Source organism: Neomonachus schauinslandi, chromosome 1 (genome assembly GCF_002201575.2).
Source record: "Neomonachus schauinslandi chromosome 1, ASM220157v2, whole genome shotgun sequence".
In the NCBI taxonomy this organism is placed as follows: Eukaryota; Metazoa; Chordata; class Mammalia; order Carnivora; family Phocidae; genus Neomonachus; species Neomonachus schauinslandi.
The window spans coordinates 125,297,697-125,314,199 of record NC_058403.1 but is presented as its reverse complement, the minus strand read 5'-3'; the positions used below and the strand labels follow the sequence as shown (position 1 = coordinate 125,314,199).

Sequence of the window (16,503 nt, the reverse complement as noted above, 5' to 3'; positions counted from 1 at the left end):
TTTTTTTTTTTTTTAAGATTTTATTTATTTATTTGAGAGAGAGAGAATGAGAGACAGAGAGCATGAGAGGGAGGAGGGTCAGAGGGAGAAGCAGACTCCCTGCCGAGCAGGGAGCCCGATGCGGGACTCGATCCAGGGACTCCAGGATCATGACCTGAGCCGAAGGCAGTCGCTCAACCAACTGAGCCACCCAGGCGCCCAAAGGAACCTTCTTTTACATGGGACCATCAGTATTCTGTCAGACCAAATAGGGGCTTTTCTTTAATATTTTATTGTGAATTAGAAAAACTATATTTTTTAAGGACATTTGAAAGGAATAACAGCATTAAAAATGTATAAGAATGACCCATAATCTCTTCTGCTTAGAGGTAATCAGTGTTAAAAAATTTTTTGGTTTTCAGTTGATTGCTTACTACCAGCTGATAATTCCAGAGTTGAAGTATACTGATCACCATATACTAAAGTAATTATTTTAGAGTCCAGTATACATATTTGAACAATAGTGATTCAGCACATTTTGCTGAGTTAACTGTTTCACAATGATAGACCAACTGAAAGCTAGCATACTGTGGGAGTATATATGAGTATAAAAGTCCCATGAAGGTTCTTAAAATCTTTGTTGGGGTCTTACCTCCTTGTCTGGCTGGGATTGGGTTACTGGGACATTACTAACAAGTCTTATGTAACTAGGTAAATAACACCCATGTTTTTACTCATGAACCAAGCAAATTGCATGAAAGTATAATTACATTGGCATCAGTTCTCAGAAGTGGGTGACAAAAAAAAATTCTTTGGAACAGGTCTAATGTTTGGATACCACTGTTAGACTGCTGGATAAATTAGGACCTTCATATCCTTACCTGGTCATTCATTCCACGTATAAACTGTAGAAAACAAAGTCATAGTGTTTGGTATCTATTTTTAAAAATCTATTTAAAAAAACATGTTCATGTTGTGGGTTTTGGGATTTTTGAGTTTTGTTCTCTTTTATTTTTCTCCTAATATAAAGGTGGCATCTGTTTGAAAACTCATGGATATTAAAAAGCATGTAATAGTGGGGCACCCGGGTGGTGCAGTTAGTTAAGCATCTGACTCTTGGTTTCAGCTCAGATTGTGAGATTGAACCCCTCGGACTCCACACTCAGCATGGAATCTGCTTAATTACGATTCTCTCTCCCTCTCCTGCCCCTCCCCCCGCCCCAAAAAACCCCATGTAATAACATTTAACAGCACTTACTATGTGCCAGGCACTTTTCTTGGTGCTTTGTGTCTTTTAAAATTTTCAAAATGGAGCTGTTATCCCCATTTTACGTAGGAGGAAACTGAGGCATATAAAAGTTAAGTGTCACATTCAAAGTCTCCTGGCTATCAGTGGCAAAACCCAGATGATTTGAACCAGGAAGTCTGGTTTTAGAATCTGTTCGTAACTGTTTGCTGCATGAAGAAAATAAAATCAGGCATTCTAGCACCCAGCTACTTTTTAAAACCATTTTTAAAAATCAAAATGTCCTTCTACTTAATATTAGGTGTATAGATTTTGTTTTAGTAAGCCATTGGCTTAACTGACATGCATATTACTTCCATGTCAGCATAGGCCTGACATTTTAAATGGCTGTACAGGATTCTATTATGTGTTAACAAAAAAGGGAAACCAAAGAGTGGGTTGGCCATATTTTCATTATTTTTTCCTCTTGAATTATAGTCTTAAGTAAAATCATGCTACAAATGCAGACTGAGGAGGAGCTCATTCCTCTCTCCCCTCCCCAGTTGCCACCCTAGGCCTCTAAATTCTGGAATCACCTCTGATGGTGGGCACTGTCTTTGAAATTTTTCTGTAAGTGTCTTTAAAGGAGACCATTAGTTATTTAAGAAATTGTCTTATAGCTGGCACTTTCCTTGTTCTAATAGAAATGGAAGGAAAGCACCCTGAGATGTCCTTTTGCAGAAGCCAAGAGAGGCCATGATGTTCCCAGGGCCATACACAGTAGGGTGGGAGTCATCTGTACGTTGTTAAGGTCATGATCACTGATCAGGCATCAAAGGGAGAAAATGTCTAAAAGAGTGAAAGGCCAAGGACAGCTTTAGGCAACAGCCCTATTTTTTCAGTAGGAGAGAAAAGCATGGTCAGAATGGTAAAGGAGGTTGATAGGCTGAAGTTCTAGGAAAAACCACCACTGTCATGGAACATAATTTCATGGAAAGGTTGGTAGTCTGTGCCAGAGGCAGTAGCAGCAAGGGCGAATCACGGCCAAAAGGGGGTTAGATTTGACAGGTAACCCTGATTCCTGACTCAAGCCAATTCAAGAATAAAGAAATAAGAAATTGGCATAAACATTGCAGCCAGTCTTAGGATACCACTGAGGGTATCTTTCACATTTATAATTAACTAATAAAGCCAAAGACTGAGTTTTTGTATTCTCTTCTTTTTTAAATGGGTGACATATCTGGTGATAGGGACCAGTTCTATATATTCCCTGTGTCAAACAGTAGGGACTGGCACTAATAAAGTCTGTAGCACTGATGTCAACACTGAACACAGGCTTGTTTCTTCTATTGGAATGTGAGTTCTCGTTTTGTAATATGTACTAAAGGATTAGCAAGTGAAATTATACAACTTTCAAAAAATGTTTGATCACTGAAAATACGCTTACCATGAGTGCCTGTTTGGCCCTGTGGTCCTAGAAAATCCAGGGATTACACTCTTAATCCCTCTCAAGTCCCCTTTTCTCAGGTTAGCCTGGCCTCTCTTCCTCCCTCAGTTGCGTGAGGTTCTTAGCTGGGGTCCTGCTCTTCCTTGGGGCTGCTGTATGTAATCACATAGATTGTCATAAGCCTGGCAGGTCAGTATGGTAAATATTTCTAAATGTTCTTGAGTATGTGAGGTTTGCAAAAAGGAAAGCAGACACTATCAGACCAGGTGGTTTTCTAAACCTTTTGTAGCAATGAAATCCTTTCATATGAAGTCGGGTGGAAGTCCCAGTGTATAACAGATAACATCCCCTATTTCTGTCTCTCTTAAACAAGTGGGGCATTGAGGCTCTGAGAGGGTGAGGTGACTTCTCTTAGGGTCACACAGATCAGCATTGATACGACTTAGGATTTGGACTGACGATTTTCCTGGTGATTCTGTAACTGAATTCACTTACTTGCTTTTCCAATAGTGAAAAGGAAGAAGATGATAATGAGAAAAGAGAAGATCCAGGTGATAACTGGGAAGAAGGTGGAGGAGGTGGTGGTGGTGTAGAAAAGTCTTCAGGTCCCTGGAATAAAACAGCTCCAGTACAAGCACCTCCTGCTGCAGTAATTGGTAACCTTAATACTTCATTTTCATAAAGCTGTCTATGTATAATTTTATATACTGTTGGCATTCAACTAAATGAATGCTTGTGGTAGAATGAGTGGGGTTCCTTTCTGTTCTTGGGAGAGACGTTTGTATATGTCTGTTTAAAGACCTTTATATCCTAAGTAATTTGGAACTTAGGATATGTGCTTTTCTGTAGGCTGCTTAACTTTATATGTAAACTAACTTGTCCAACTTAAATGTTTAATTTGTTTCAATTTTTGACAGTTGGCTAAGGGAAATTGTACCTGTGTTTCCACCTCTGTTTGTGTTTTTTCCCCCAATCCCCATTTTATTCTGTCTTGAAGCATGAATTCTCAGAAGGGCACATTTTATCACTCCTAAGAGTTGATAAGAAATGGTTCTTGGTGGGGGGTGAAGAAATATCAGATCTTCTAATGGGCTGTTGCCCACCAGAGGGCCGAAGTGTGTGAGCATATATACTGTGTGCACAGTATATATATGGTGTTAACATTTCCTGGTGTGGGGGCATGGTAGTTAGGAAATAGATGTCTAAAATGGCTCCTTAGAATGGAAGTGTTGAGAAAAGTTTGAGAAACATTGCGTTAATATATATCCATTTTTTTTAATGCATAATAATATAAAGAGTAACAAATCACTCCAAATCTTACTGCCCAGAGAATAAAGATAGCTAGTGTGTGTCAACATTCTTGCATCCTTTCTAGCCCTTTGCTTATGCGTATGTATATGTTTTTCCGTTTAACTTTTTTTACTGCATCTGTCACTGATCCTGATGACCTCAGCATTGCTAACCTCAGTGTCCCAAGTCTTGGTCCTCACCCGATTTGCCCCATCAGCAGCGCTTGCCGTAGTTGATCACCCCAGGACACCACAGTCTCCTGCTTCCTCCGTGGTTGGTTCTCAGTCTCCCTGGCTGGGATTTTTTCTCTCCTGCCTCTGAGAGAGAACCTACCCCAGTGCTTAGCCCCTGCTGCTCCCCACACCCTTCCTCCCTCACCAGGCTCCATGTGCCAGCAACTCCAAAATTCACATCAGCTCAGATCTCTTCTGACCTCCAGACACGCAGATCTTAACTGCCTAGCCAGCATCTCGATATCCACATATCCCCAACTGAACTCTTCATGTACAGTAGACCCTTGAACAGCGTGAGGGTGGGGCCCCGAATCCCAGTGCAGTCAAATCCCCATTTCACTTGACTACTCCCAAACTTAACTACTGAGTGCCTACTGTGACTAGAAGCCTTACCAGTAACATAAACATACCAATTGACACATATTTTGTACATTTATGCTGCTATATTCTTAGAATAAGCAAGAGGGAAAATATTAAAATCATCAAGAAAAAATACGTTTACAGTTTTATACCGTATTTGTAAAGAACATCCACGTGTAAGTGAAGCCATGCAGTTCAGACCTGTGTCGGGTCAACACAACAGCCTTTGTAATTTCACTGCGATTCTTTCGGTCACTTAAGCCACAAATCTTGGAGTCATCTTTGATAACTTTTTCTTGCTCCAAACCTAAATCTAATTTGTCAGTAAATTTGTTTTGTCTTTATTTTCAAAATCAGACACTCTATGTGACTAGTTCTCTCCAGTTCCACTGCTACCAGTGGTTTGAACCGTTAATTTTTATATGGATTAGTGAGGTCACCTCTTCACTGGTCTGCCTGCGTCTGTACATACGCTGTTCCCGAACCTCCAGTGCTGTCCCCTCTGCTCGGAGTAGAAGCTGAAGTTCTCAGGGACCTGCAAGGCCTTGGATGCCTGGCTTGTGATCCCTTTTTCTGACTTGGTGTTTCTTTTAATCTGGACCTCACTTCCCCTGCTCCTTGAGGATACTAGGCACACTGCTGCTGCAGGCCCTTTGTGCCTGTGTTCTCAGCCTGAATCCGCTCTAAGTAAGCTTTTTCTGCAAAGGGCCAGATAATTAATTTAGGTTTTGAGGGCCGCACGGGAGATGGTTCTAATTACCCGGCCCTGCTGTGACGGCACAGAAGCACCCGTAGACGATACATACATCCGGTGAGTGTAGCTGCATTCCAGTAAAATATACACAAAATCCGGAGTCGGGCCAGATTTGGCTGGTTTACCAACTCTAGATGTGTTTGCCTCCTTACGGCTTTCAGGCCTTGTTCGGTTTTCACCTCAGCACTGAGACCCCTACCCATCGTGTGCTCCCTTGACGAACTCTTCCCCCGATCTCATCTTCAGTGTGGCACCAACATTTACATGTGTGTGTCTCTTCCCTCGAGCCCAACACTGTCCCGTAGTACTTTCTACAGTGATGGAATAGCCTCTGTTCGCTGTAGTAGCCGCTAGCCACAGGTGGCTATTGAGTACTTAAAATTCGACTAATGTAACTAAGGAACTGAATTCTTGAGTTTATTTCATTTCAGATGGCTGCATGTGGCTAGCAGCCTGAATATCCAGTTGTTTGGGGTTTTTTTTAGATTTATTTATTTAATTGACAGACCGCGTGAGGGGGAACACAAGTAGGGGGAGTGGGCCTGGGAGAAGCAGGCTTCCGGCCGAGCAGGAAGCCCGATGCAGGGCTCGATCCCAGAGCCCCAGGATCATGACCTGAGCCGAAGGTAGTCGCTTAACCAACTGAGCCACCCAGGTGCCCCAGAATATCCAGTTCTTGAAGGCATGTCCTTAACATTTGTATCCCCACTGTGTAGTTTAGAACAGCACCTGACACATAGCAGGTGCTCAGTCACTAATGAATGCGTGTGATATAGCTTTCCCACACTTAATTAAAAGCTGTATGAGACAATAAGCCTTTATAATAGTATTCAAATGGCTGCATTATATTGCAGCTGATAAATGAGGGAGTAGGCGTTTATTTGAAATGAAGTTTTTGATAAATGGAAAACACACGTAAAATACTGAATCCATAAATGGGGAGAAAAAAATGATATGTAGCGAAAAGCTGGAAGGTTCTATCCTGAAAATGTTAGCCATCCTGGAAGACATGGGGCTGCTCGGCTGCTTAGTTTTTTTTTTTTTTCCCTGCTTTACCTGTGTTTATAAAATACGACGAAGAGCCTTAAAATCCATTGATGTAGAAGACAAGGAAATTATTAAAGATATGTAGTAGTTTATTTTTACTAGTCTTTTAGAAGTAAATATATACACAAGCATTTTTGTAAGTAAATTCTTTACACATGGCATGTTATGTAACCCACCAACCAGGTAAAGAAGTGATTATCCACATTTACCTATATGTAAACTGAGGGCTGAGATAGTGCTGTTCTGAAAGACAGTCCCTGATGGACTGTCTCCCAGGTGCAGAAGATTCTTCTCCCACTTCCAGTAAGTTGACTTCCAGAAAGAACTCATGTACATAGGTAATTGAAGTTACACATGATAGAGAAGTTAGAAGACTACTCCAGAAAGATAAGAGTATTTTCACTTTCAGACATTTTCTCGGATAACTTTCCTTCAGTTGTCCAGAAACTTCTTGTGTAGGTATTGGGTTTTTTTCCTGTAATTGTCAAGTGATCGGGAATGCGGGACTAGCTTACTAAAATGCCAGGCATTTGAATAGTTTCTCTAAACTGTTACGAAATGTTAGTTACAGAGACCCCAGAACCAGCAATGACTAGCGGTGTGTATAGGCCTCCTGGAGCCAGGTTAACCACAACAAGGAAAACACCACAAGGACCACCAGAAATCTACAGTGATACACAGTTCCCATCCCTGCAGTCCACTGCCAAGCATGTAGAAAGCCGGAAGTAAGTACTCTCAACTCTTGTCTTTTGTCTGGGAGCCCTGTCCCTTGGCCAGCAAGTGGGATGTAGGAGATTAGGAAAACCCACCTGAGGTGGAGGGGAGGGGGTCTCCTTGGTAAAGGCCAGGCTGCATCTGACAGGCAGCTGAAAATTAGGTGGGACTTATGTGCCTGGGAGTGGGAAACGGGGTAAGGACCCTGGAGGGGGGCAGCGGGGAAAGAGCGCCAAAGACATTGTCTACAAAAGTTGCTTTATTCCTGGTTGGTGTTGTTCTGTAGCTATGACATCTATGTAGTTAGATTCTTTGTAAGCACATGTTCCTTATAGCATGGAAACTAGAAATGTAAGAGCAATATTTTCATTGTATTCCCTGTTGATGTGAATAGATGAAAGATGTTGGCATTTATAAATCTAATATTAAAATAATCTTATTTCAGCAGGTACTTAAAATGAATGCTACCTGGAATTAAATGACCACATATGGCACTTCCACATCCTTTGTAGGGACATGAATTTTTTTTTTTAAGTAAATAAAATGGGAAGAAACGTAAAGGACATCAGTTGGAAATACTGTTTGCGGGGGCGGGGGGTGGCTTTTAAAGTGAATTCCAGCCTTTTTGCTTCTTTGGGAGCCCAGCTGGCTTGAATTTAAGCCTCCATTGGACTCGCTCCTCTGCTCTGTCCTACAGAATAAGGGGGCAGTGATCCCCCACACTCACCTTGCTTTATCTGATCCCCACTCATAAAGTAGACGTGAGGAGAAATCACTGAATGAGTAGAACCTGACTTGAAGAAGAAAATTGTTGCCCTTATGTATAAAGAGATGTATTGTTTATTATTTGCTTAAAATAGAAGTGACTCTTAGAAGGAATCAGCGTGTCATCAGATAGCCTTTTGACTTTGCAGTTGTCTTCAAGTTGGTCCCAAAATAGGTTTGCAGTAAATAGTATTCAAATAGATCTGCTGCCACAGAAAATAGGACCATAGAGCTTCAGTATTTGTGTTTTCTGTTCCTTGGAAGCCCGGAAAATGATCTGATGATGATTTTATGGGCAGGTTTCCCCTGCTGTCGAAAGTAGAGCATTCCTATGAAACCCCTCCTAAGCCAGAAAGGCATAAAGCAAAGAGGGTCCCCCGCTTTCTGAAAGGTTGCATTACGCCACCTGACTTTGATAGGAAGACCTATTTTCTTGCACTAACTTGGCTAACTGAAAGGAATCGGAAGAGGATTTTCACTGTTACGAAAAAAGCTGTTGCCATACTAACTTCTGTAAAAGCAAGTGGTGTACGCAAACTTTGGGAAAGCAGGATACCTGTTCCGGTTTCCCCTCCTGTTACTCCCTCAGGATACTTCTCAGGGGCGGCTTTTTTTTTTTTTGGAGGATCAACAACCTAGTGAAGAAGAAATACTTACTGATTACATTTCTTTTCCCTTAGGGATAAAGAAATGGAGAAGAGCTTTAAAGTAGTAAGACACAAAACTAGAGGTAGGGATGAGGTTTCAAAAAACCAGGCCCTTAAACTTCAGCTAGACAACCAGTATGCTGTGCTTGAAAATCAGAAAAGCAGCCACACACAGTACAATTAAGGAATGGTCTTTGCTAACGCTTCTAAGGTAACTAGGCCGCAGCTAACCACCAGGAACAGCCATTCGTCATCTGACCGCTGCTGGACCCACAGCCGATGCAGACCACTCGGTATAAGTGACCGGCCCTATGGTACTGGGGAAGTACAGGTGTCACGGCTGCTGTTTGTATATATTGGATTTAGGGGGATTCTTCTTGTTCTCTAAGTGCGTGAACTAGATTCAGCGGTGTTCTTTCATTATTACTCTGCAAATACAAAACCAGAAACTGCAGCCAGTGGTCATTTCAAAATGTTTTTATGTTCAGATACTGAGCCTTCGTAAGGGCTGACTACCTCAGGTTTGCTGCACTCGTTGCGGACTTCATGTGGATCACAACTTCTGGACACGAAGGTTACAGCTAGTAAGTGTCGGTGTGAAGGTTGAGACCAGCTCTACTGGATTCCTATCAGAAATCCTGCAGAAAGTCAGCCATCTGGGTTCTGATCTGCTGTACAAGATGAAGATTTAAGTGACCTTAATTAACCTGCCCTGTGCCCCACCCTTAAGGATACTCCGTAGTGGGCTGTGTTAGACTTCTGGAACGTGCCGCTCTCAAAAGAACTCCTGTGTTCAGATAATCTCTGTAGGGTTGTGATTTTATTATTTAAACTTTGAGTTGTATTCTGAGGTAACCACAAATTAAATTCAGCCAAACTTGGGTCCACCAAGTGGGAAAGGGGGTAGGGGAGGGAGTAATCTTATTTCTTTTAGTAATTTTTTATTTGGGTAGTGCTTTTTCTGTGTTCCACACATTAAGGCCTTTTTTTTTCTTTCCTTTCTTGACTTGGAATAAGTTCTTTGACAGAGCATATTGCTTGGTTAAATAAGTGACCTGAAATATGCATTAGAATTGTGAAATGTCTCGTGAATTTGCCAATCCCTAGAGTGGAACCAAATAGCCTTTGGTGTCAAGGGCAGTGGATGTGAGGGGCTCTACTTCAGGTGCTGCTAAGCCTCCTCTAATCAGGTCTAAACTACGGTAAACTGCAGGGGAAAGAGTATGGGTTCTGCTCAGGCCAAGGGATTCACTGACCGGTCCTTATCAATTCAGAGCAACATGAGCAGAACCTTAGCCTAAAACCCACGTAGGTTTTCACGGATCTTGCATGATATTTGACAAGATTTCCAGATACACTTGTGCCCAAATTTTTCAGGTATTGGACATTCTATAGATGCAGTGATTGTGCCAGTTTAGCTCTGTTACCAACCTTCTGGTATGTCTTTATGTTCATTTGAAGAGTCAGGGGCGAAGACAGGTGATGTAGCACTTCTGTTTTTAATAATTACAGCTTAAACTATCCAGTAATTTTTGGTCCTTAAAGGGACTTCAGGAAGCTACCCAGGATTACTGAAAAGTCCATCTAATGAGATAGTCTGGTAATGTACTAGTTTTGTATCTTTGGTTCAGTAGATATATTTCAAAGTGGTATGTGACCACTTGACGCAGAGTCTGGGTTTCTCTCTAATAAATCCCTTTGCCAAATGCAGGAGTTGGCAGACTTGCTACTGGCAAGAGTGAAGCAAGTGAGCGAGTAAAACTTATCCTGGTGTGGGGGCAAATCTCCTACAGGAGTGCAGTCTTGATGAAAAGTGTCAGTGCAGGAATCGGCTCCTGGGAGGTCACAGTATCTCCTGACAGGACCTGCCCACCACATCTGGGCCAGGATGTTGGCGTTGTTTGAGGTGGCAGGCAGGGTGCCTGCCTTCTGGTGTATTGGGGTGAGCAGCTGAGCCAGCCAAGGAGAGGTTGGATGATTAAGCAAGAAACAAGGGATTCTTGGTTAAACTGAAGACTTCATTTGGGAACCAAAAATCTTAACAAATAATCTCTTGGACCTTGAGCCACATATTTCCCCTGAAAAGTATGCATTTTTTTCCAGCAAAATTGCGTTGGGGGTTATGTTACTGAGGAATGAACTGAGATGAATATGTGGAACTTTTATTTAATGGCATACTATACTAGAAATCTGAAGACCTGCAGGAGATTTAAAATTCCAACTCTTGTTATAACTTTTTAAAAGATTGTGAAATTATAAAAATGCACATGAATCAAGTTTTAATATACTGTATGATGGGTGGGTGAGGCTGTCCATTGTACCATTTCTTTCTTTGAATTCTCAGGCATGGTTTGGCAGTGCAAGAACTCTGTAACATTAACGAATTCAATAAAAAGTAAATATATGGATTGTGCAGTCCGATTGTTTTTATTCATTCCCCCCCCCCCATAGTTTTTATTCTTAATCCTTAAAGTATCCTGTTTTTTGAAAATGGCTAATTGATGCCACGCCTCCATCGCTGTAGGAGGATGGTACTCTTCATCTCAGGGGGGTACCTTCTGTTGGAAGAATGCAGAGTACTCTGAATGTTAACAAAACAGCTGGAATGAAGGGGCTGCAAATCTAGGATGAGTATTCTTTAAAGTTAAAAGCATTGAAATGTACTTTTTTCTTAGTGTATTAAATTTGTCATAAACCATTGTGATGCTGTTTGATGGCTTTTTTTAAAAAGATTTTCTTTTAGAGAGTGCGCACACGTGTGCACCAGTGACAGGAGGGGCAGAGGGAGAGAATCTCAGGCAGATTCCCCACTGAGTGCGGAGCCTAACTCTGGGACTTGATCTCACGACCCTGAGATCATGACCTAAGCGGAAACCAAAAAAAAAAAAGACACTTAACCAACTAAGCCACCCAGCGGCACCTCTCGTTGATAACATTTTCCCCGCAGAACTTCTTTCAGAATTGGAGTCAGTCCTCTCAAACCCTGCCGCTGCTCTATCAGCTCAGTTTATGTGATATTCGCAGTCCTTTGTTGCCATTTCATTTTTTAAGATTTTGAGAGGGAAGGAGAGTGAGCACAGGAGCATGGGGGGGGAGGTGCAAAGGGAGAAGCAGGCTCCCCACTGGGCAGGGAGCCTGACTTGGGCTGGATCCCAGGACCCAGAGATCTTGGATCTGAGCCAAAGGCAGACACTTAACTAAGCCACTCAGGCACCCCGCTCTGTTACCATTTCAATAATCTACGCATCTTCCATCAGAAGTTTCCATCTCAAGAAACCACTTTGCTCATCCTTAAGAAGCAACTCATCTGTTAGTTTTTATCATGAGATTGCAGCAAGTCAGTCCCATCCTCAGGCTCCACTTCTAGTTCTGCTATTTCTACCACATCAGCGCTTATTTCCTCCACTGAAGTCCAACCCCTCCAAGTCATCCATGAGGGTTGAAATTGCAAACTCCTTGTTAATGTTGGTATTTTGACTCCCATGAATCACGAAATGTTCTTATAACTAGGATGGTGAATTCTGCCCAGAAGGTTTTCAACCTACTTTTCTCAACCATCGGAAGAATCGCTATCTGTGGCAGTTAGAACCTTACGCAATGTATTTCTTAAATAATAAGACTTGGAAGTCAGAATCATTCCTTGATCCATGGGCTGCAGAGTGAATGTTGTTAGCAGGCATGAAAATAGTAATTTTGTCCATCTCCATCAGAGTTCTTGGGTGACCAGGTGCGTTGTCAATGGGAAGTAGTATTTTGAAAGGAATCTTTTTCTGAGTAGGTCTCAACAGTAATACTTAAAATATTCAGTAAACCATGTTGCGAATAGATGTGCTGTCCTTCAGGCTTTATTGTTCCATTTATAGAGCACAGGCAGAGTAGACTTAGCATAATTTTTTAGGACCCTAGGATTTTGGAAGGGTCATTGAGCACTGGCTTCAACTTAAAGTGACCATCTGCACTGGCCCCTAATGAGAGTCACCCTGTCACCCTGTCCTTTGAAGCTTGGAAGCCAGGCACTGACTTTTCTCCAGCTATGAAAGTCCTAGATGGAATCTTCTTCCAACATAAGGCTGTTTTGCCTACATTCAAATTTTGTCGTTTCATGTAGCCACCTCCATTCGTTATCTTAGCTCGATCTGGGTAATTTGCAGCTTCTACATCAGCACTTGCTGCTTCACTTTGCACTTTGATGTTATGGAGACGGCTTCTTCCCTTTCCCCTAAACCTCATGAACTCTCCTCTTCTGGCTTCAAACTTGTCCTCTGAAGCTTCCTCACTTCTCCCAGACTTCATTGAATTGAAGAGTCAGGGCCTTGCTCTGGACTAGGCTTTGCCTTAAGGGAATATTGTGGCAGGTTTGATCTTTCCAGAACACTCAAAACTTTCTCCGTATCAGCAATAAGTCTGTTTTGCTTTCTTATCATTTGTGTTGTTCACTGTGGTAGCACTTTTAATTTCCTTCAAGAACTTTTGCTTTACATTCACAACTTGGCTACCTGGTGCAAGAGGCCTACCTTTCGGCCTATCTTGGCTTTTGACACACCTTCCTCACTAAGCTTAATCATTTCTAGCTTTTGACTTAAAGTGAGAGACATGCCACTCTTCTTTCGTTTGAACACGTAGGGTTCTTAATTGCCCTGATTTCAATATTACTTACTGTGTCTTAGGGAATTGGGAGGCCCAAGGAGAAGGGGAGAGATAGGGAAATGGCCATTCGGTGGAATAGCTAGAACACACACCACACATTTATCGGTTAAGCTCAGGTCATGGGCACAGTTTATGGCGCCTCAAAACAATTCTACAATAGTAACATCATCGATCACTGACCACAGATCACCGTAGCAAATACAACAATAATGAAAACGTTTGAACTACTGCAAGAATTACCAAAATGTGACACGGAAACATGAAGTGAGCAAATGCTGTTGGAAAAATGACACCAATAGATTTGCTCGATTCAGGGTTGCCACAAACCTGCAATTTGTAAAAAACGCAGTATCTGCAAAGTGCAATAAAGCAAAATGCATAAAACAAGTTATGCTGCTATTTAGAAAGTGGAGACAGAAGTTAGTAGGGGTAATCAGCTAGGCAGGAGAATCAAAGTAGAGAATCATGTAAGCAGATACTCTAATAACTAGACTCAAACTGCAGGTCTGTGATGGTTTTAATTCATCACCCAGCTATGTAACGAAGGCATAATGGGGCCTGCAGAACGCAGGCAAGTTATAAATTGCTTCCTGAGCTTGATACAAAGGTAATGAATATTATGAAGGATACATTAATCGAAGAAAAGAAATAACTGCTTTAAATAAGCATTTTTATTATCTAAAAATAAATGAGAGGAATTATGTCCACATCAAGGATTTAGGATATTATATATATATAATATCATTACGGTAGCCTTTTGACATTGGAGCCAAATGAGACTAGAATTCTAAATGATAACTGGATGTATGTAGTAACAGAAGCTGGGTCAAGCTTCAGTTGTCAACTCATTTCACCTGGGAACACCCTCCTCACAGCTGAACTTTCCAGGGATCCCATCAGAGCATGCAGCAAGAAACTTTTGTAAGGGTGAGTTCCTTTGTCTCCAAATACAAAGGAAAGTAGTGCGTAAGTACGTAAGTCCGAGGGACACAGCACCCAGTCCCGGAGCTGTCTTAGCTGTTACAAGGCTTGAGCAAATAGCTTTAATACCAGGTGAGAAGCCGGTTAACAACTAAGTAGGAGGCAGTCATTCCCTCACTTAAAGGGGTAGTAGATTTAACAGGGAATAACTTCAAAAGTTTCTTACAAATACTTAGTGTGATGTTCCACATTTTGCAGTGACATTTCAGGAAACACGGTCTTCTGTTTTTGGCTTCCTTTAGACCCGAGCGGTTTTTTACCCCAAGCTCTGAAGGTTTAAATCTTAAACCAGCAGATTTACCTTTTTGTACCTTGTTAGGACAAAATGGAAATAATTTTCTATATCTTCTCTTAACACCAATTACGTGATTTTACCTTTTTCCCCGGGAAAACTCAAACTTTGATTTTTTAATCTTTTTTCAACTTTACATACAAAATAAACTTGATTATTTTGAACGTTAGCATATGGAAACACAAAACATTACCTCAGGACAGAGACTGTGTCCTTCCTTTTTAACGCCAAAGTTTAGATAGTATATCATCCCTAAAAAAGACTGCGGCTGAAGTTTTTATCCTGGATGAGCAACTTTCTCCATAGCAAGGTGACTCTACCGCTGATGTCCCTGGTTCCCAAACTGCTGCATTTTGGCATAGCCTAAAGGTTTTTTAAAAAATACTGATGCCTGACTCCTGTGCGCCCCCACCCCATGTGGTGTGACTTGCCCACAGGGAATTTGTTTCTTTTTTTTTTTTTTTAATGTTCCCCAGTTAATTCTAATGTGTAGCAAAGTTTGGGACCCACTGGGTTACTTCAAAATAAGAGGCAGATAATCTATGACTGAGTTGGAAAAGTCACAAGGCTAGAGAAATGGAGAAAATGTTTTCAATTGTATTCTTAGCCCAGAAAGGATGATCATGTTTGTAAATGCATTCTTGGATACTGTGAAATGGGGGCAAATTCATACTGAAATGGGGGGGGGGGGCTGTAAGCTGAAATATTAAATTCTTTTGGTTTTTATGTATACCTTTTTATAGTTCAGCAATTATCGATATAAATACCATTTTTAAGATTTCCCATCATTTCTTAGAAAATGACCTCACAAATCAACAGGATTACTGTAGCAACTTTGTTTTCCTTCTCTATACAATGATCTTATTCCATTGGCTTTCTGTCTTGACAGTAAATCTGACTGTTCCAGAGTTCACTCCCTGCAATTGTTAATCTGCCCTACCCTGCTTGTGGCTACTTTTAATTTGCTCGTCCATTATGTTGCCCAGTTACAACACCTCTGGGTTTTACGGGTTTCTTTAGAATCATGCAATTCTCTCTGATGACTCTGAAATGAACCATAATTAACTTTGCAAGAGATAAGCATCAGCAACTGCAGAATCCCACAGCTCATCTACTCAGGAATTGGAACCTCAGACGCTTCTACCACCCACACTCTTGGCCTGAAATTCACTTCACTCATCAGCTCCTTCCTTTTAAGGGTCAGATGGGTTGCATTAACCATCCTTTTTAATGGTGTGTAGGCACAGAGAGGAGTCCTCTTAGGCTTGATTTTGGCTTTAATGTGCTGGCATCATTGCGATTTTCTTCCTGGGTTTCTCTAATTTTGCAGTTCAAATGTATGTCTTTAATTAGAACCTGAATTAAAGTTGGAAATCAGGAACTCCCACCCTCAACAGCACCATGAGAATGGGGGTGGAAGAAGGTTGCAAGCTTCCATTATATTCCTTTGTTCTTCCCTGACATTCCCTTCTTCCTTCTCTCTCTTTCTTTTAAATCTTAGCTCCATTTGGGAGCCAAGTGTTTAAAAAAAAATCATTAAAGTGTTAAATAGCAAATCATTCATTGGAATTTAAAAAAAGCATTCATACGGTGGGGCGCCTGGGTGGCTCAGTCGGTTAAGCACCTGACTCTTGATTTCAGCTCAGGTCATGATCTCAGGGTCATGGGATTGAGCCCTGAGTTGGGCTCCATGCTCAGCGTGGAATCTGCCTGGGATTCTCTCTCTCCCTCCTTCCTCCCCTCCCTCTGCTCATGTTCTAAACAAACAAATAAATAAAAAAAAATTTGTTTTTTAAAGTACTCATATAGTATTTAACCGTGAGCCAAGCATGCTTCTAAACAGGAACTAGTGGTGCTCATTTAATCCCTGGCAGTCCCTTCAAGATGAGAAAATAGGTTCTTAGAGGTGAAGTAGCTTGCCTAAATCTCATGGCTAGTAATGAAGGAGCCAGGATTCCGCCCCAGGTGTTTTGGCTCCAGCACGTTCTTAACCATGAGGCTCTGCTTCCACTCCTCCAGCTGGATTTAAGGCTGGAGAAGCGAGGTGGGAAAGAAATGTTTCTTCTGGTTTGACTTGAAAACGCCTTCTGCCGTATTCCCATCCCAAGGTCAGCATGGGTGC

The 16,503-nt window shown here is 41.6% G+C and overlaps 1 protein-coding gene across 1 annotated transcript; it reads left to right on the top strand.

Moving 5' to 3' along the window:
* Positions 1 to 341: 341 nt before the first annotated feature.
* Positions 342 to 8,687, top strand: CDV3 (CDV3 homolog). Its single transcript, XM_044912566.1, has 4 exons — positions 342 to 463; positions 3,162 to 3,307; positions 6,901 to 7,060; positions 8,495 to 8,687. The coding sequence occupies exons 1-4, from the start codon at positions 342 to 344 to the stop codon at positions 8,643 to 8,645; spliced, it is 579 nt and encodes a 192-aa protein (XP_044768501.1). The 3' UTR covers positions 8,646 to 8,687.
* Positions 8,688 to 16,503: the final 7,816 nt, after the last annotated feature.